This window comes from Thamnophis sirtalis, unplaced genomic scaffold (assembly GCF_051295495.1).
Source record: "Thamnophis sirtalis isolate CommonGarterSnake01/CBP01778 unplaced genomic scaffold, rThaSir2_p1.2 scaffold_4, whole genome shotgun sequence".
NCBI classification, from domain to species: domain Eukaryota; kingdom Metazoa; phylum Chordata; class Lepidosauria; order Squamata; family Natricidae; genus Thamnophis; species Thamnophis sirtalis.
In genome coordinates, this window is record NW_028261384.1 from 139,492,209 (window position 1) to 139,512,208 (window position 20,000).

The 20,000-nt window shown below is 47.0% G+C and overlaps 1 protein-coding gene across 1 annotated transcript in view; it reads left to right on the top strand.

Moving 5' to 3' along the window:
* Positions 1–20,000, top strand: part of REC8 (REC8 meiotic recombination protein) — a 43,583-nt gene that overhangs the window by 15,055 nt on the left and 8,528 nt on the right. The window contains exons 7-12 of the mRNA XM_087712112.1: positions 4,526–4,602; positions 6,654–6,789; positions 8,402–8,465; positions 14,281–14,372; positions 16,743–16,834; positions 16,958–17,101. Of these exons, the coding sequence (XP_087568238.1) occupies positions 4,526–4,602; positions 6,654–6,789; positions 8,402–8,465; positions 14,281–14,372; positions 16,743–16,834; positions 16,958–17,101 (605 nt within the window). The remainder of the gene's footprint in view (positions 1–4,525; positions 4,603–6,653; positions 6,790–8,401; positions 8,466–14,280; positions 14,373–16,742; positions 16,835–16,957; positions 17,102–20,000) is intronic.

Here is a 20,000-nt window from a genome sequence, read left to right on the forward strand (position 1 = left end):
TGAGCTTTGCGGGAATTCAGGTGTAGAGCGGCTGTTGTTGCGACCCAACCCTCCTTGTTTGGGGGGGGGGGAATACAAATAACAGGCTTTTTTTTCCCCACAGCTTCGGAGTGAGGGGGGAATACAAAAACAGGCTTTTTTTCCCCACAGTCTTCGGAGTGAGATGTTTCCAACTTGCCAATAGCCAGCCCCGATATTTAACAATTATTCCTTCCGTTTGCACAAAGCTTCCCTTCCTTCCGTTGAATTATCACTTGCTTGAATGCCGTAGCAGCCTCTGCAGCTGTGGAATAGTTGTTAGATCAAAATAACCCCATAAAATTCCCTTCCTTGCCCGGTAATCGTTTTGTAAGGTTGAGACCCACAGAAGTTTGAGAATACACATCGCAATGAGCCAAAAATGAGACTTCAAGGGATGCTTCGGTAACAATCAGGGTTAATCTTTGATCAAAGTTTAAAGACAGACGGTCAGTTGTTCCTAACATACCCCAAGGATGTGCAGGGAAGAACTCCCCTTCAGAGAAGGTGTAGCTCCTTTTTAGAATAGAATAGAGTAGAATAGAATAGAATAGAGTAGAGTAGAGTAGAGTAGAATAGAATAGAAATAAAATAAAGTAGAGTAGAATAGAATAGAATAGAATAGAATAGAATAGTATGTAGAATAATAAAATAAAATAGAGTAGAATAGAATAGAATAGAATAGAATAGCAGAGTTGGAAGGGACCTTGGAGGTCTTCTAGTCCAACCCCTTGCCTAGGCAGGAAACCCTACACCATTTCAGACAAATGGTTTATCCAACGTCTTCTTAAAGACTTCCAGTGTTGGGGCATTCACAACTTCTGAGGCAACTTCTGTTCCATTGATGAATTGTTCCAACTGTCAGGAAGTTTCTCCTCAGTTCTACGTTGCTTCTCTCCTTGATTAGTTTCCACCCATTGCTTCTTGTTCTACCCTTGGGTGCCTTGGAGAATAGCTTGACTCCCTCTTCTTTGTGGCAACCCCTGAGATATTGAAGACTGCTATCATGTCTCCCCTAGTCCTTCTTTTCATTCAACTAGACATACCCAGTTCCTGCAACCGTTCCTCATATATTTTAGCCTCTTGTGAATGCCCCAACACTGGAAGTCTTTAAGAAGATTTTGGATAGCCATTTGTCTGAAACGGTATGTTTCCTGTGTTTTAGTCTCCAGTCCCCTAATCCTCTTGTTGCTCTTCTCTGCACTCTTTCTAGAGTCTCCACATCTTTCTACATCGTGGTGACCAAAACTGGATGCAAATATTCCAAGTGTGGCCTCACCAAGGCTTTGTAAAGTGGTATTAACCCTTCAAGTGATCTTGATTCTCCCTCTGTTGATGCAGCCTAGAACTGTGTTGGCTTTTTTGGCAGCTGCTGCCCACGGCTGGCTCCTATTTAAATGCTTGTCCACTAGGACTCCAAGATCCCTCTCACAGTTGCTACTATTGAGTCAACATTCAACATTCAACATACCTATACTGTACCTGTGCATTTCAGTTTTTCTTGCCTAAATGTAGAACCTTCCTTTTTTCCCCACCATATACAGTTAGAAGCATCATAAAATAACATCCTGGCTTCTTTCATTTTGTTTATCCTCTGGGCAGGATAGAGTTTCTTAATTTTCCCTCCAGCGAACTCCTTATCTCTCGCAATTGATCTCTTAGCTTCTCAGGAAGATCAAAGCTGTCAGTTTTACAGCTCCTTTCCGGGATAGTTCTATGCCCATAGATTTGCAGGAGATTGATAAGAGTTCAAAGGATGGCAAGGATGACACATTCTGAAATTTGCCAGATGTTTTACCCACCCTAATAACATCCCTTAGTTGCAGGAAATACAAGGCATACAAGGTCTAATTTGGCATATTTGTGTTACAGCTACAAAGGGCACCATATATCATTATCTATTGCAGGAAACAAATGTTTATAAATGCAAGGATTTTTAAAAAAAGGTATTGTAGGAAGTTATCACTCAGCCCTCTCCCAGAAAAATGAAATATCCAGGAAACATTGGAAAGGCAGAATATTATGTATTCTCTGGATGTGAAAAGGAAGAAACACGTTTCAAAAACACAAAGTAACTCTCCCTGAGCTTCCTGCCCCCCCCCACCTTTTGTCAATGAGCCATTAAAGCCTGAGCTAGTCCACTTTACATACTAAAGAGTTCTCCCCTTCAGCTCCAGGGGGATGGGATTAAAGCATGATAATATTGGCCTTTTACCCAACTGACCACATGGCATCTGAGAACTCAACCAAACCTGGACTCAGCCTAGAGAGTTTTCCCCTGCATGGCCCTATGTGAGTCTGACAACCAATCAGAATACGTATCTTAACACAGGAACAGGAAACAGATAGGTGGGGCCGAACAGATTATAAAAAAACCCTGCAAGCTCCTCCTTCGGCCCTTCTTCTTCTTCACCCAACACCTGGAAGCATGTGATCACTCCTTTTTCCCCAGGAACTCAAGCCATGCGGGTCCTGTCCACCATTAAACATTAAACCATCTTTCTAAGCAGCCTCCATGTTTCCAGTGTCTTTTCCCCCACTTGGAGCCGAACCCAGAAGGACATTTCTTCCAACAGTACCATCTAGTATGGTCAGTGACGTGCAGTGAGGTTTATAGCTGGTGAGGCACTGACACAGGGGTTTCAAATTTTTTTAGACTTGTGGACTTCAACTCCCAGAATCCCACAGCCAGGCATGCTCAGTTCCGATTTAAAATGACAGCATTTTTCCCCCTTGCGAAATAAGTTTTCCTTCATTCTTTTTCTTCTCCCTCCCCCTCCTTCCTCCCTCTCTCCCTCCCTCCCCCCTCTCTCAAACAGACACACACAACACAGAGAAGTTGGATCCCTCTCTCACTCACTCACTCTCAAACCAACACAAACACAGAAGTTGGATTGGATATATTTTCCAATGGCTTGAAAGCAGCTCCTCGGGCCATACCCCCCCCCCCCACATTCCCCTGCTGCCTTCCGATCCGAGCCTTTGGTTGCAGGTGGAGCCACGTCGCCTTTTCAAACTTGTAATCAGTGAAGCTGGGCTTGTATACTTTTATCCAGCTCTGTGTGTGTGTGTGTGTGTGTTTGTTTTTTTATTTTATTTTATTTTATCAGTTTCATATATACATTCACAATTATATGATCTCATAACTGTTATTAATAATATGTATTTATAACAATTTTCCCCTACTGTTGACAATATACTTGAAGATTGCTTTTTTATCATCCCATAGATCCATCTCATCTTACAACGGTCCTACTTCTTCTTCCCTCCCTCCCTCTTTCCTTCCCTCGTTTCTTCTCTCCTACTCCCCTTCCTTCCCTCCCTCCTTCTCTTCTTCCCTCCTTCCTTCCCTCCTTTCTTTTCTCCTTCTCTCCTTCCTTTCCCCCTTCCTTTCCTCCTTCCTTCCCCCCTTCCTTCTCTCCTACATTCCCTCCTTCCTTCCCTCCTTCCTTCCCTCCTTCCTTCCCTCCTTTCTTCTCTCCTTCCTTCCCTCCTTCTTTCCCTCCTTTCTTCTCTCCTTCCCTCCTTCCTTCCCTCCTTGCTTCCCTCCCTCCTTCCCTCCCTCCTTCCTACCCCCCTTTCTTCTCTTTCTTCTCTCCTTCCTTCCTTCCTCCTCTCCTTTCCCTTCTCTCCTTCCCCTTCCTCCCCTTTACCCTTCCCCTCTTCTTCCCATTCCTCCCCTCTTTCCTACTCTTACATTCCCTCCCATTCTTCCTCTGCCTTTCCCTTTCTCCTATTCCTCTCCTTTCTCCTCTCCTTCCTATCTTTCCTTCTACTCCTCCCTCCATCCACTCTAACCGTTGTTGTGTTTTGAAAAGGCAACGTGGCTCTGCATGCAATCAAACTTTTTGAATTCCTCCCCCCTCCCCACACACGCACCTTTTCCAGATGTTTCAGAGAGGATTTCAACTCTGCTCTTGCCTGCCCCCATGGAAAGAAAAGAAAAATGTAAAAGGAGAAAGGCAAGAGCTCTGAGGTCAGACTGAGCTAGTTGATCCCAGAGAACTCTAAAAAAGCCTCTAAAAAAACGCCCTCTACAGGAGGAGGCGAGAGAACCACGTGCCTCATCTACATAAGGAATTTTTCGGCTTTTAACCCTTGCTTAGCTCTGCTCGAGTGATCATAAAGTCAGACTAAATGAGGCACCTCGTTCTCCTGCTGCTTCCTCTAGAAGGCAATTTTTTTAAAAAAAAGTTAATCCGGCTTCCCCCGTTGGCTGGGCTTGTCAGACGCAGTCACAAAAGTTGACCTCGGGACATTGCAATCGTCGTACACGTGAGTCAGTTTCCCAGGCGTCTGGATTTCGATCACACGGCCATCGGTCGTAAGGGTGAAAAGCAGCCGTAACTCCCCTTTTTCAGTGCCATTGCAACGTTTGTAAGTCAAGGACCACCGAATGGAATTTCTGCTTTAGTTCCTTTTCGCGGCTCTGAGCCCGAAGGGAGAGTGCAAATTTTGCAAAAACTCAACCGCTAACTTTCGATTATTATTTTTTTTCATGCCAAAGGAAAACCGAGGCTCACGGTCTCTCCTGAAGCCATCACGCTTAAAGAATCCGAGCCCATCACACTGCTGAAAATTGAAGTAAGCCCTCCTGCTGGGAAGTGGGGGAGTGGGGTAGACGAGGATGATGGGATTTGTGACGTGGGAGCGTCAACTGTCCCAACTATCCCGTTTCCCCGAATATAAGACCGGGTCTTATTTTCCTTTGGGGTGCCAAAATAAGCACTGGGGGTTATTTTCACGGGGTGTCTTATTCCCCCCACCCCGTAGTAGAGGACCCACTTCTGCTTGCTTGTGGCAGGGCAGGAGGCCACTACGGTGTGTCAGTGCTAGGTGTCAATTTCGGTTCATGTCGGGGTTCCAAATACCATCCAAAACCAAATCAGAATCCGAGGCAAAGCATTGCTCAAAGTTCCCATTTATTAAGAAACCCGAATCTGAAAAGCTTCCTCACCCAGTTGAAAGTTCAAGATCTTGCCACCCCCCCAATACCCACAAGTCCATCCCATGGCCCCATCTTCCACTGCCACGCTGGCAGCTTCCACCCATCCAGTTCCGGTCAGACTCAGAGGAGACGAAGACAAAGGATGACCTTGATTTTCTAGAAAGAATGTTGTTATGGCTACATCGCATCTTCACGCCTTCCAATCCATTTCCCCACAATAATAGAAAGTGTGGCAGGCCAAAGATCCAAAAGGAAAGATGGCTGCAGGCCTGACATGAGGAGGGTTAAGCTGCCTCGCGTGCCCCCCACCAGCTTATCTCGGGGGCCCTCGCAGCCCCGACACCTGTCTCGCCTCGTGGCCACGGGACCGACACACCACTCAGCCTCCTGCGTCATTGCGGCCACAAGCAAGTGGAAGAAGTCAACCGACAGTCACATGGGCTTTTGCTACACGTGGCTGCTAGTGCTGCCCTCATGAGGCAGGTGTCTGCGTGGACGGCCCGGCTGCGGGGGTCCTGAGGTATGCCGTTACGGGGTGCTTGGAGCAGCTCAACCCTCCCTGCCCCACCTCGTGGCTGTGGCACCAAAACAGCCAAACGGAATTGGCGGCTGGCTGGCTGCACAGGCTCTTGAGCAACGTGGCACGACAAACCCGCGCTCGTCAAAATAGCGGTGATAAAACCGCGTCGCTAAAGCCGCGACGTCATCAGCGCGCGTCATCACCGCCGCGACAACAGCGCGGCGACAGAAGGGCGCTTTAAAGCAGCCCGGCGGCAGAAAGCCAATTTAAATTAAGGTAAGGGTTAGGATTAGGTTTAGGGGTTTGCTTTAGGGTTAGGTTTAGGGTTAGGTTTAGGGTGCTGAGTGCTTCGGAAGGCGCGGATTTGCCCTCCGCCCTTATGTCAGCGCGGTAAGGTCGCATTTGCTTTAGCGATTCGGACGGCGCGGATTAGCACTCGCGCTTATGTCTCCATGGATAAGGGCTTCACAGTATTGTGGTGGAACCCTTGAGCAGGGCTTAATTTTGGGGGAGTTGGGCTTATATTAGGCACACATATTAAAAACACGCTAGGTCTTATTTTCAGGATCGATCTTATTTTGGGGGAAACAGGGTAGTGAGCCCAAAATAAGAAATCACTCTCGGGAAGTTTGAATCCCCCAAAATAAAACTATATTGGATTCACCATTTTGGTACTGAAGAATCAAAACCAACTCTGGTTTTTTCCCCACGCAAATCCTCGCCCAGTTAAGCAATAGCTTCCCTTTCTCCGGATGTGGTATGCTGCTGGTTCGCAGTGGTTCAGGCAAACCAATAGCTCCGCCCACCCGCCCTGACATCATCAAGGACCTTCTGCGCATGCGCGGAAGGCTCTGCGCATGCCCAGACGTGCGCGCTCCCGCTACCAAACCGGTAGGGAAGAAAATAGAACACCATCTCTGCCTTTCTCCCCACCCCTGGGTGATCACCTTCTCCCACGATGACACATCCTTTTGTTATGGGAACCGTCCATCTCTTTCTCGAGCACCTGCAGCGGTGACCTTGATGGTTTCCGGGCTTTCAGGATCTGTGCATTTGAATAGCGTTAGGGTTTGAAAGAAGCAAAGCGGTTCAATCTTGAGAGGGAGAGAAAGACAGAGGGGTCCACATAAATAACAGGTTCACAGCAGATTCTTCTACCTGCTTTAGGACGAGCACGATCTCCCTGAAATCACAGCCGGAGAGATCGACTTGTTGGTGGAGCAGGAAGGATTCCTGGTGCCCGGGACAGAGAAGGAACCATTGTCCCCTCAAGCCGGTGCCAGAAAAAGGCGCGCGGAGGAAGGTGAGAAGTGGAGGGACTTAGAAGAGTGAGACTTTTGGCCTCTTTCTTAATCCTGAATCTCAGGAACATTTGAGGTGTATCAGATCGACCAAAATGATCTTCTCCATTTTGGGAAGGATCGGAGGAAGGAGGCAAGGAAGGAAGAAGGATGGAAGGAAGGAAGGAAAAGGAAAGGAAAGGAAGGAAAGAAGGAAGGAGGAAAAAGAAGGAAGGGAAGGAAGGAAGGGAAGGAAGGAAGGAAGGAAGGAAGAAAAGGAAAGGAAGGAAACGAAGGAAGGAAGGAAGGAGGAAAAGGAAAGGAAGGAAGGGAAGGAAGAGAGATGATAGATAGATAGATAAATAGATGGATGGATGGATGGATGGATGGATGGATGATAGGTAGGTAGGTAGGTAGGTAGGTAGGTAAGTAGGTAGGTAGGTAGGTAGGTAGATAGATAGATAGATAGATAGATAGATAGATAGATAGATAGATAGATAGATAGATAGATAGATAGATAGATGATAGATAGATATAGATGTATAGGTAAACCATGTAGGTAGATAGATGATGGATGGATGGATGGATGGATGGATATATAGATGTAGAAAGATGTAGATAGAGATAGATATATGATATCTAGATAGAGATAGAGAGAGGAGGGGATTAGGATTAGAGAGAGAGGGAGATGAGAGAGAGAGAGAGAGAGATGATAGATAGATAGATAGATAGATAGATAGATAGATAGATAGATAGATAGATAGATAGATAGATGATAGATAGATAGATAGATAGATGATAGATAGATAGATAGATGATAGATAGATAGATAGATAGATAGATAGATAGATAGATAGATAGATAGATAGATAGATAGATAGGTATAGGTAAACCATGTAGATAGATAGATAGATGATGGATGGATGGATATATAGATGTAGAAAGATGTAGATAGAGATAGATAGATATATGAAATCTAGATAGAGATAGAGAGAGGAGGAGATTAAGATTAGAGAGAGAGGGAGATGAGAGAGAGAGAGAGATGATAGATAGGTAGATAGATAGATAGATAGATAGATAGATAGATAGATGATAGATAGATAGATAGATAGATAGATAGATAGATAGATAGATAGATAGATAGATAGATAGATAGATATAGAGGTATAGGTAAACCATGTAGATAGATAAATGATGGGTGGATGGGTGGATGGATATAGATAGATGTAGAAAGATGTAGATAGAGATAGATAGATAGATGATATCTAGATAGAGAGAGAGAGAGATATTTGCTCATCTTTTCCAAAGGTTTTTCTAGAAGCTATGAATGGAATGGGATGGGATAGGATAGCCAATAGAATAGAACAGAGTATAGTAGAATAGAATAGAATAGAGCAGAATAGAATTTGGAATGGAATGGAAAATCCTGGCCTTTTTAATTTTTTTTACAAAAGCCTTTACTGCAAAGTGGTTCCAAAAGAGCCCCCCCCCGTGTCCATTTCCACCATTTCTCCTAGCTCCCCCAATTCCCTCCCTCTCTCCTGCTGTAGCTCCTCTGCTCCACATTCCTCCCTTCGATTCACGAGGGGGGTTTGTACATTTTTTCCCCTTTCGCTCTCTCTTCTTCTTCTCCAGAATCCGTGGAGGAAGCCAGAGTGCCAGAGCCATGGGCGTCCTTGAGGCTGTCCCCTCCCACAGGGTAAAGCACAATTTAAGGAATTTAAACAATCTCTGCGGAATGATCTATAGACAAGGGGGGCCCTCGACTTCACCACAGTCCTTTCAGTGACCGTTCGAAGTGACAGCGGCGCCGAAAAAAAAGGGACTTACGACCGTTTCTCACTCTTACAACCTTGGGAACCCCCTCGTGGAGACGTGACCGAAATGGGCAACTGGTTCCTATTTACGACCGTTGCTGTACCTACCATGTTTCCCCGGAAAATAAGACAGGGTCTTCTCTGCTTTTGACCCCCAAAATAGGGCCTGGGACTTAATATCAGGAGGAGGGGGGGCTAAAAGAGCCGAGGTGGCGCAGTGGTTAAATGCAGCACTGCAGGCTACTGCTAGATCAGCAGTTCAGCGGTTCAAATCTCACCGGCTCAGGGTTGACTCAGCCTTCCATCCTTCCGAGGTGGGTAAAATGAGGACCCGGATTGTTGGGGGCAATATGCTGACTCTGTAAACCGCTTAGGGAGGGCTGAAAGCCCTATGAAGCGGTATATAAGTCTACTGCTATTGCTATTGCTATTCTGGTTTTGTGCTTGTCGGGCGGCTGCTCTGTTGCGAAGAACCACGCACAGACTCAGGGGCGAATGGCTGTGTTGTGTTGTCACAACAGCACAATACGGCAGCCAGGCGGTGACCACGCTCATGAGCAGCTGCCCAGCAACCTCCCTCCCCGGCTGGGCAGAGCGCCACTCACCAACCCAGCGGTATCCCGAAGACGCCAAGCTGCGGGAGCCCGGGGGGGGGGGGGACAGGCGCTTGGCGCCTTCGGGATACCTCTGGGTTAGTGAGTGGCGCTCTGCCCGGCTGGAGGGGGGGGGGTTGCACAAGTGCCTGTTCCGTCCCCCGCTCGCGCGCCTCCCAGCCTCACCACGAACTGGGCCAGCGGTTCCACCACAAAACTGCGGACGACAAAATCGCGGTCGACGAAAGCGCGCATTTGACGTCATCACAGCGTGACGAAAACATCGCGCTGTGATGGAAAAATGTAAAAATAAAGCGAAAACCTTACCCTAACCCTAACCCAAACCTAACCCTAAACCTAACCCTAAACCTAACCCTTAACCTAACCCTAAACCTAACCCTAAACCTAACCCTAACCCTAAACCTAACCCTAACCCTAAACCTAACCCTTAACCTAACCCTTAACCTAACGCTAAACCTAACGCTAACCTTTAACGTAAAATTTAACGTAACCCTAACGCTCTAAACCTAACCTTAACCCTTAACCTAACCCTAACCCTAAACCTAAACCTAAACCTAACCCTTACCTTTATGTGAATCGGCTTGCTTTAATTTTATTGTTATTTCAATTTTAAATTTTTTTCGTCGCGCTGTGATGACGTCAAATGCGCGCTTTCGTCGATCGCGCTTTTGTGGACCGCGGTTTTGACGGGTCACGGGGCCAGCTCTCCCTGCGGGGCCAGGGGCGCCCCCACCGCTGCCCCCCGCCATCCCAGCACTGAGGATGGCTTCTTCTGCAGCTTCCAAACCCCGGAAGTCTGCTACCGCGCCTTCCAGCTTGGCGCCTTCGGGATACCGCTAGGTCGGTGAGTGGTGCTCTGCCTGGCCGGGGTGCGGGTAGTTGTCCAAGGGGCTTATTTTCTGGGGGAGGGCTGATATTTTTGCCCACCCCCAAAACCTGGCATGGCCTTATTTCCAGGACACGTCATGTTTTCAGGGAAACATCACTTAACAACCTCGTTATCCCTTGTGGGGTGGAATCTAGGCAACGGAATGTAGCTGAATGTTTAATGGCCAGATGCCTTTCCTGTTGCCGATGCGGAGTTTTGTTCAGCAGAAGTATTCTCATTGTGCCCAGAGAAAGAAATATCTACCTAGGATGGAACTTGCAGCCTTCTGATTCCGAGGCGAGAGCTCTGCCTCTAGGCCCCCGCACCGCTCTAAATTGAAGACTACCTATATATAATATTGAAGCCCCCGCAAGTTGCCTATCCTTGCTTTCATACCTGACTGCCACCAATTGCCGCAGGTTATTATACCTTGGGGTGAAAATTGATTGGTTTCCACCTGGACTCTGCCAATCTCTTTTCCTTTCCCATAAGAAATGCCCTGAGTGTCCCAGGCACCATGTTCCTTATTCACATAATAATATACATGGGACTTTGGGGGTTGGGGGTGGAAAATCCCGCGGTCTCCCCAAAAGTAACACCTCTCCTGTGGCTTGAAGTCTCAAAGTCCGTAGAGGTTCTCCATCCTCCAGGAGTGCTTTTTTCTGGAAGGCAACTCGATTTTCTACGTGTTTTTTCTTTTTCTTTCGAAGACATTTCGCTTCTCATCCAAGGAGCTTCTTCAGCTCTGACACGAAGGGGGGTAATGGAAGGGTTTATATTCCTTGCAGACAGCCGGCCATTGGCATCCTGGAATGGATTTAGCAGTAGCAATAGCAGTTAGACTTATATACCGCTTCATAGGGCTTTCAGCCCTCTCTAAGCGGTTTACAGAGTCAGCATATCGCCCCCACAGTGATGGATGGATGGATGGATGAACAGATGGATAGATGGATAGATGGATAATGGATGGAGATAGATGATAGATAGATAGATAGATAGATAGATAGATAGATAGATAGATAGATAGATAGATAGATAGATAGATATAATAGATGATATAGATGATAATGATATAGATGATAAATATAATAGAGATATATTATAGATGATATAGATATAGATAGATGATACATAGAAATAGAGATATAGAGATAAATTATAATGATAGATACAGATAGAGGTAGATTTTAGATGATAGATATAGATGATAGATTATAGATGATAAATAGATATAGATAGATGATAGAGATAGATAGATAGATAGATAGATAGATAGATAGATAGATAGATAGATAGATAGATAGATAGATAGATGATAGGTAGGTAGGTAGGTAGATAGATAGATGATAGATAGATAGGTAGATAAGTAGGTAAATAGGTAGATAGATAGATAGATAGATAGATAGATAAATAAATAGATAGATAGATGATAGATAGATATAGATTATAGATGATAGATATAGATGATAGCAGTTAGCAGTTAGACTTATATACCGCTTTATAGGGCTTTCAGCCCTCTCTAAGCGGTTTACAGAGTCAGCATATTGCCCCCACAGTGATGGATGGATGGACAGATGGACAGATGGATAGATGGATAGATGGATAGATGGATAATGGATGGAGATAGATAGATAGATAGATAGATAGATAGATAGATAGATAGATAGATAGATAGATAGATAGATAGATAGATAGATAGATAGATAACCTCAGATCTAAGGAGTCCTTATAGGGAACAATTTCTTATATTATTTATTTTTTATTTATTAATTAGACTTCTATACTGCTTAATAGGGCTTTCAGCCCTCTCTAAGCAGTTTACAAATTTTTTAGCAAATTGAGTCAGCATATCGCCCCCACAGTCTGGGTCCTCATTTCACCCACCTCGGAAGGATGGAAGGCTGAGTCAACCTTTGAGCCGGTGAGATTAGAACCGCTGAACTGCAGATAACAGTCAGCTGAAGCGGCCTGCAGTACTGCACCCTAACCACTGCGCCACCTCGGCTCATCGACTCGGCTCGGATTTCCAGAGGGAAATGGTTCCTGTAGGCTACAGGAACCACGAAGCACCACTCGGGTGACCCCCCGAGGACACAGATAAACCTCCAAGTGCCTCAACGACCCTCTAAAAGGATTCAAATGTCCAGCTGTCCGCAAGGAGGATAAATCCTTCTGTTCCCCACCCTCCTGTCAGGCAACTGGGCTTTCTGGTTCTTCTTCGAAGACGTTTCGCTTCTCATCCAAGAAGCTTCATCAGCTCTGCCCGGATGATGGCGGAGGACGGAAGGATTTACACTCCTTGTAGACAGCTGGTCATTTGCATCCTTTTAGTTGAGCCGTTGAGGCCACCTGGTCTATGCAATACAAATGCAGTGAGACGTGTGCAGATCTGGAGATTGGGGAAACAAAACAGCCACTTCATAATCACATGGCACAACATAGAACAGCTGTCTGTCCTTGCAGACAGCTGGTCATTTGCCTCCTTTTAGTTGAGCCGTTGAGGCCCCCTGGTAGTATATGCAGTACAAATGCAGTGAGACCTGTGGAGATCTGGAGATTGGGGAAACGAAACAGTCACTTCACAACCACATGCCACAACTTAGAAGAAACCCATCGGGACTAGATCCAGCAGTCCAGCTGCGTTTAATAGACAAAGGCCATTTTGAAGGCAGCAAAGTCCACATTTTGGACAAGAGAGGACCACTGCTTTGAAACAGGGATCCTCGATCACCATCGATGTGAAAATTGAACACCCCTCTTTCAAGAGGGAGGAGGAATACGACATTGGTTCCACCACAAAACCGTGTTCGACTAAAGGGCATTCGACGAAACCGCGTAGCTGACGTCATCAACAGGGCGACAACAGCGCGGAGACAGAAGCACGCTGTAAACGCTAAACCTAAAATTAACCCCTAAACCTAAACCTAACCCCCCTAAACCTAATCCTAAACCTAACCCTTAACCTAAACCTAAACCTAAACCTAAACCTAACCCTTAACCTAACCCTAACCCTAACCCTAAACCTAAACCTAACCCTAACCCTAACCCTTAACCTAACCCTAACCCTTAACCTAACCCTTAACCTAATCCTAAACCTAACCCTAACCCTAAACCTAACCTTAACCTAACCCTAAACCTAACCCTAACCCTAACCCTTAACCTAACCCTAAACCTAACCCTAACCCTTAACCTAACCCTAAACCTAACCCTAACCCTAACCCTAAACCTAACCCTAACCCTTAACCTAACCCTAAACCTAACCCTAACCCTTAACCTAACCCTAACCCTAAACCTAACCCTTAACCTAACCCTAACCCTAACCCTAACCCTTAACCTAACCCTAACCCTTAACCTAACCCTTAACCTAACCCTAAACCTAACCCTAAACCTAACCCTAAACCTAAACCTAATCCTAACCCTAACCCTTAACCTAACCCTAAACCTAACCCTTAACCTAACCCTAACCCTAAACCTAAACCTAAACCTAACCCTTAACCTAACCCTAAACCTAACCCTAACCCTAAACCTAACCCTTAACCTAACCCTAACCCTAAACCTAACCCTTAACCTAACCCTAAACCTAACCCTAAACCTAAACCTAAACCTAACCCTAACCCTTAACCTAACCCTAAACCTAACCCTAACCCTTAACCTAACCCTAAACCTAACCCTAACCCTTAACCTAACCCTAAACCTAACCCTTACCTTAACTTGAATCGGCTTGCTTTCAAAGCGCTATTTAAAGCGCCCTTCTTTCTCCGCGCTTGCTATTGTCGCCCTGTTGATGATGTCAGCGACGTGGTTTAATCGGGCGCGCTTTAGTCGAGCGCGGTTTTGTCGTGCCACGTCCCACATCAACTATCTCCAGTTTACAACACGGTCCTAGTTCCAAGAAGGCTCCACACTTTATTTGCACCACCCAGGTGACCCCCCCGAGGACACAGACAAGCCTCCGAGCGGCCTCAACGGCTCTCTAAAAAAGAATGCAAACGACCAGCCGTCTGCAAGGAGGATAAATCCTTCCGTTCCCCACCTTCCGGTCAGAGATGAAGAAGCTCCTTGGAGGAGAAGCGGGACCGTCTTCGAAAGCAAAAGGAAGTCCTGAAAAAAGGACCTCGGGGGGACAAGCTGGAAGACTCTTATCTTGGAGATAAAACGGATCGGAAATAAAATGTGCATTTCGTTTTTTATTTTTCATTTGGGTGCGGGGGTTAGGATGGCGGAAGAGGCCGTGGCAGCGAAAGAAACGGGACCGCTGTTGAGAGAAGAGACGCGGCCTTCCGTAAGCGTTCCTCTGCAGCCTTTGGGTGAGTTGGTCTGCTTGGGGTGATCCGTGGAGCTCTCTCCCCCCCCCCCCCACTTCAAGCAAACTTTCCCTTTGATTTGACTCAAAAGAAGGGCCGATTCTACGAGTGATGATACTAGAATAGAATAGAATAGAATAGAATAGAATTTTATTATTTGTATGCCGCCCTTCTCCGGGAGGACTCAGGGCGGCGAACAATTCAAGGGGGAAAAAAGGGGAACATAAAAAAACAAAATACAAATAATAAAAGTAAACCACAGTCGCACAACCACACAAGTCGAGAGGGGAAGGAACTCATCACCCCCAGGCCTGCCGGCAAAGCCAGGTTTTGACGGCTTTTCGGAAGGCCTGGAGAGAGGTGAGGGTCCGAATCCCTGCGGGGAGTTCGTTCCAGAGGGCCGGAGCTGCCACAGAGAAGGCCCTCCCCTGGGTAATAGCCAGGTGGCATTGGCTGGTAGATGGCACCCGGAGGAGGCCAACCCTGTGAGATCTAACGGGTCTGTGGGAGGTAATTGGCAGCAGGCGGTCTCTCAAGTACCCAGGTCCAATACCATGAAGGGCTTTATAAGTGACGACTAGCACCTTGAAGCGTATCCGGAGACCGATCGGTAGCCAGTGCAGCTCGCGGAGGATAGGTGTAACGTGGGTGTACCGAGGTGCACCCACAATCGCTCGCGCGGCTGCGTTCTGGACGAGTTGAAGTCTCCGAATACTCTTCAAGGGCTGCCCCATGTAGAGTGCATTGCAGTAGTAATACTAATAATACTAGCCACAACCTAGCGTATTTTTCGGCATATAAGACGCACCTAGCTTTTTGGGGGGGGGAGGAAAACAAGTGTGGGGGGGGCTCTGCTTCCCAACAATTTTGTTAAGCCGTCTAGAACAACAAGAAAGCCGTCTTTAAAAAGTAAGTCCGATGATTTGAACCTTCTATAGGCATTTATAGTTATTTGACTCACCTCCTGGCAGCGAACAGCCTGATCAGCACAAGGGAAAAAAATAAATCTGCTTCTGCCTCCCAGCAATTTGCCTCCTGGAGCAAACAGCAAGTTTCACGTTCAGTTTCACCAGGGGCCTCCCAACGATCAGCTGTTTCAGGATGCCGGGATTGCTATGGCCTATCCCAGCCTCCGCAAGCCCCATTTTCCCCATTTGCTGCAAGGAGGTAAATTGCTGGGAGGCAGAGGCCAAAGCGTGGATGGGGGGAACGGTGGGTGGGGGGAGCTACATTCGGTATATAAGACGCACCCAAATTTTCACCCTCTTTTTTGTGCGGGGAAGGTGCATCTTATACTCCGAAAAATACAGTAGTTCTTGGCTTATGGGCACAGTTGGAACCAGAATTTCCACAGCTAAGCGAGGCTTTTAAGTGGGTCACGAGTCCGATTGGACCCACCGGTTGTTAAGCCAATCGCTGCTGTTGTTAGGTGACTCGGGCGGTCGTTAAGTGAATCCCTCCATTGACGTTGCTTGTCGGAAGCTGGGGACTTGAGAGACCGCCTGCTGCCAATTACCTCCCAAAGACCCCTTAGATCGCACAGGGTCGGCCTCCTCCGGGTCCCATCCACTAGCCCAGTGTTTCTCAACCTTGGCAACTTGAAGATGTCTGGACTTCAACTCCCAGAATCCCCAGTCAGCATTCGCTGGCTGGGGAATTCTGGGAGTTGAAGTCCGGACATCTTCAAGTTGCCTAGGTTGAGAAACACTGCACTAGCCAATGCCATCTGGCTACGACCCGGGGGAGGGCCTTCTCTGTCGCAGCTCCGGCCCTTTGGAACGAACTCCCCGCGGAGATTCGGACCCTCCCCTCTCTCCTGGCTTTCCGAAAAGCCGTTAAGACCTGGCTGTGCCGGCAGGCCTGGGGTTGACGAGCTCCCTTCCCCTCTCGACAGGTGTGGTTGTTGGTTATTTTAAATGTCTGTTTTGTATTTGTATGTCCCCCCTTCCCGTTGGAGTTGTTCGCCGCCCTGAGTCCCTTTTAGGGAATAGGGCGGCATATAAATAAAATAAAACTTCAAACTTCATCATGTGGGATGCTCAGAAGAGACCAGACAGCCAAATTGTCTTCAAGTGGTCTAAGGTCTCCTGCTTGAGCACACGGGGTTGGACTAGAAGACCTCCAAGGTGCCCTTCCAGCTCTATTCTAATCGATTGCAAGGCCAGGGCTACCTGTATGCATCCCACAAGGCTAAAACCTACGACTGCGTTCGGATTCGACCGAGGGACCGAGGAAAATCAGTGCTTAATGAGGCTTGAGATATTTGCCTTGGATGTTTTCTCTCTTGGGGGGGAAAAATAATCTGTTTTCCGGGCATCCTTTTACGTTGGCGAGAAAAAATGAGGTTGCCTCCTCATTTTTCCTTATCTGTAGAGATTACTCCTCCGGGAGCAGGACCCAGGTTCCCGCCGACTCCCCCTTCTCCCGGGGTGAAGGCCAGGAGGGGGCACCCACTGAGCCCCGAGGTGAGATCAAAGGAGGATGGGAGGGAGAGGGTCCCCACTCCCACCCAGAGGCTGCCCCCCCAGGAGGGGCACAAACTGTCCGAGGCCAACCCCGAAATTATTTATTTACTTATTTCCTCCCAGCTCCAGCTGCCCGAGTACCAGCCGTCTCCTCCCCGTCCCTCCAAGCGCCGAAGGCAGCTGCGTTTCATGGACGTGGTGACTCAGATTTCCAGGGAGGATTTCCAGAAACAGATCTCGGATCCCCACATACAGTGCCAGCCCTTGGTAGAACGTTTGATGCGGGGAGAGACACGGGGGGCTCCAAATCTATTTTATTTATTGATTTGATTTGATTTTGGTTGGTCGAGCACGCGTGAGAAAAGACGTAGGGATATATAACCATTTAAATAGGAGCCAGCCGTGGGCAGCAGCTGCCAAAAAAGCCAACACAGTTCTAGGCTGCATCAACAGAGGGAGAGAATCAAGATCACGTGAAGGGCTAATACCACTTTACAAGGCCTTGGTAAGGCCACACTTGGAGTACGGCATCCAGTTTTGGTTGCCACGATGTAGAAAAGATGTGGAGACTCTACAAAGAGTGCAGAGAAGAGCAACAAAGAGGATTAGGGGACTGGAGGCTAAAAGATACGAAGAACGGTTGCAGGAACTGGGAATGTCTAGTTTGATGAAAAGAAGGACCAGGGGAGACATATAGTTTAGTCTCCAGTCCCCTAATCCTCTTTGTTGCTCTTCTCTGCACTCTTTCTAGAGTCTCCACATATACAATACAATACAATAGCAGAGTTGGAAGGGACCTTGGAGGTCTTCTAGTCCAACCCCCTGCCTAGGCAGGAAACGCTATACCGTTTCAAACAAATGGCTATCCAAAATCTTCTTAAAGACTTCCAGTGTTGGGGCATTCACAAAAGGCTAAAACATAATGAAGAACGGTTGCAGGAACTGGGGATGTCTAGTTGAATGAAAAGAAGGACTAGGGGAGACATGATAGCAGTCTTCCAATATCTCAGGGGTTGCCACAGAGAAGAGGGAGTCAAGCTATTCTCCAAGGCACCCGAGGGCAGAACAAGAAGCAATGGGTGGAAACTAATCAAGGAGAGAAGCAACTTAGAACTGAGGACAAATTTCCCGACAGTTAGAACAATGAATCAGTGGAACAGAAGTTGCCTCCAGAAGTTGTGAATGCCCCAACACTGGAAGTCTTTAAGAAGATGTTGGATAGCCATTTGTCTGAAACGGTGTAGGGTTTCCTGCCTAGGCAGGGGGTTGGACTAGAAGACCTCCAAGGTCCCTTCCAACTCCGCTCTTGTATTATTGTAACGTATTGTAAGATTCCAGCAGTTTCCCAGAGCCACTGAAATGCCAAAGGGGGAGTGAGACTTGTAAAAAAATGCCAGCTTTTATTGATGGCCACAGCAAAAGCTGGGTGACCAAACTATAAATATAAGCCTAAAAAATAAATGCACGTAAGGAAGAGCCGCCCCCTGCAAGGGATCATTATATACATTTTAGGCAGATAGAAACAAAATTTATCCACTCAAGAGACAAAGATTCCTTACCAACCTGACTTTTAAAGCATCCTTTTGTTCAAATTCCTGTCTCTGTCTATCTTATCTATGGAGAATCCCTATAGCCGTGTGCCAATCGGCTTTACGAGCCAGGGAAACTCCCTAGTTTGGTCCCTTTATCTAGGGGGGGGAAGCCCTGATATTCCTATGTAACAATTTCCCTCTATTAGCTTTCAAGAATGTCCCTAGCTTTGAAGCCAAGAATAGAAGCGGCGAGATAACGTTTGCAGTCCAGCGTGAAGGTCACAATTTGCCACGATTAGAAAACCGCTGATTTCTGGCGGCCCCCAATAATAGAAGCGGAAGCCGAATAGCAAAGCTGAATTCTTAACGAAACGATTTCTAGCAGAATATTGTATCGGAAGCAAACAGCAAATGTGGGTTTAATCAGTAAGAATTGCATAGTAACATATGCAATTCGTAACAAAAGCAAATTGATTCATATACTTCTTCAATATACGCATAGAAGCATAATAAGCAGGGATATGTTTACACGTAAGGAATGAGTACAGATAAATGGGTATAGTAGGGCAGGGACCGGGGTGAGGCTCGCGGTAGACGGCTCAAGGTTGAAGCTATGGGCGGGGGGGGGGGTTGAGGATGTAACAACGGAGTCAGGTAGAGCATTCCAGGCGTTGACCCCTCTGTGGCTAAAGTTGCTATTTTCTGCAATCGAGTTTGGAGCGGTTTACTTTGAGTTTGCACCTATTGTTTGCCCGTGTAGTAGTATTGGGGTGGAAGTTGAAGTAGTCAATTTTGTCTACTAAATCCAGGTTGCTTGCATCCCCCCCCTGCGGAGTTTCTTCTCTGTCCTGGCAGGGAGTTTTATGATTTATTTCTTTTATATACCATGTTATTATTATTTTTTTATCAACTACTCAAGGTGGAGGAGAATGTATCTAATACTCCGCTTTTCTTCCTGTTTTCCCCCCGCAACAACAACCCTGTGAGTTGGGCTAGGGAGAAAGGGAGAGGGATGGAGGGAAGGTGGGAGAGAGAGAGAGGGAGAGAGAGGGAGAGAGGGAGAGAGAGAGAGAGAGAGAGAGAGAGAGAGAGAGAGAGAGAGAGAGAGAGAGAGAGAGAGAGAGAGAGAGATTTATAACCTTTTTTGGGCCCCGCCTTAGAGCTTGGGCTAGGGAGAAAGGGAGAGGGATGGAGGGAAGATGGGAGAGAGAAAGAGGGAGAGAGAGGGAGGGAGGGAGGGAGGGAGGGAGGGAGAGAGAGAGAGAGAGAGAGAGAGAGAGAGAGAGAGAGAGAGAGAGAGAGAGAGAGAGAGATTTATAACCTTTTTTGGGCCCCGCCTTAGAGCTTGGACTAGGGAGAAAGGGAGAGGGATGGAGGGAAGATGGGAGAGAGAAAGAGGGAGAGAGAGAGAGGGAGGGAGAGAGAGAGAGAGAGAGAGAGAGAGAGAGAGAGATATTTATAACCTTTTTTGGGCCCCGCCTTAGAGCTTGGGCTAGGGAGAAAGGGAGAGGGATGGAGGGAAGATGGGAGAGAGAAAGAGGGAGAGAGAGAGAGAGAGGGAGGGAGAGAGAGAGAGAGAGAGAGAGAGATTTATAACCTTTTTTGGGCCCCGCCTTAGAGCTTGGGCTAGGGAG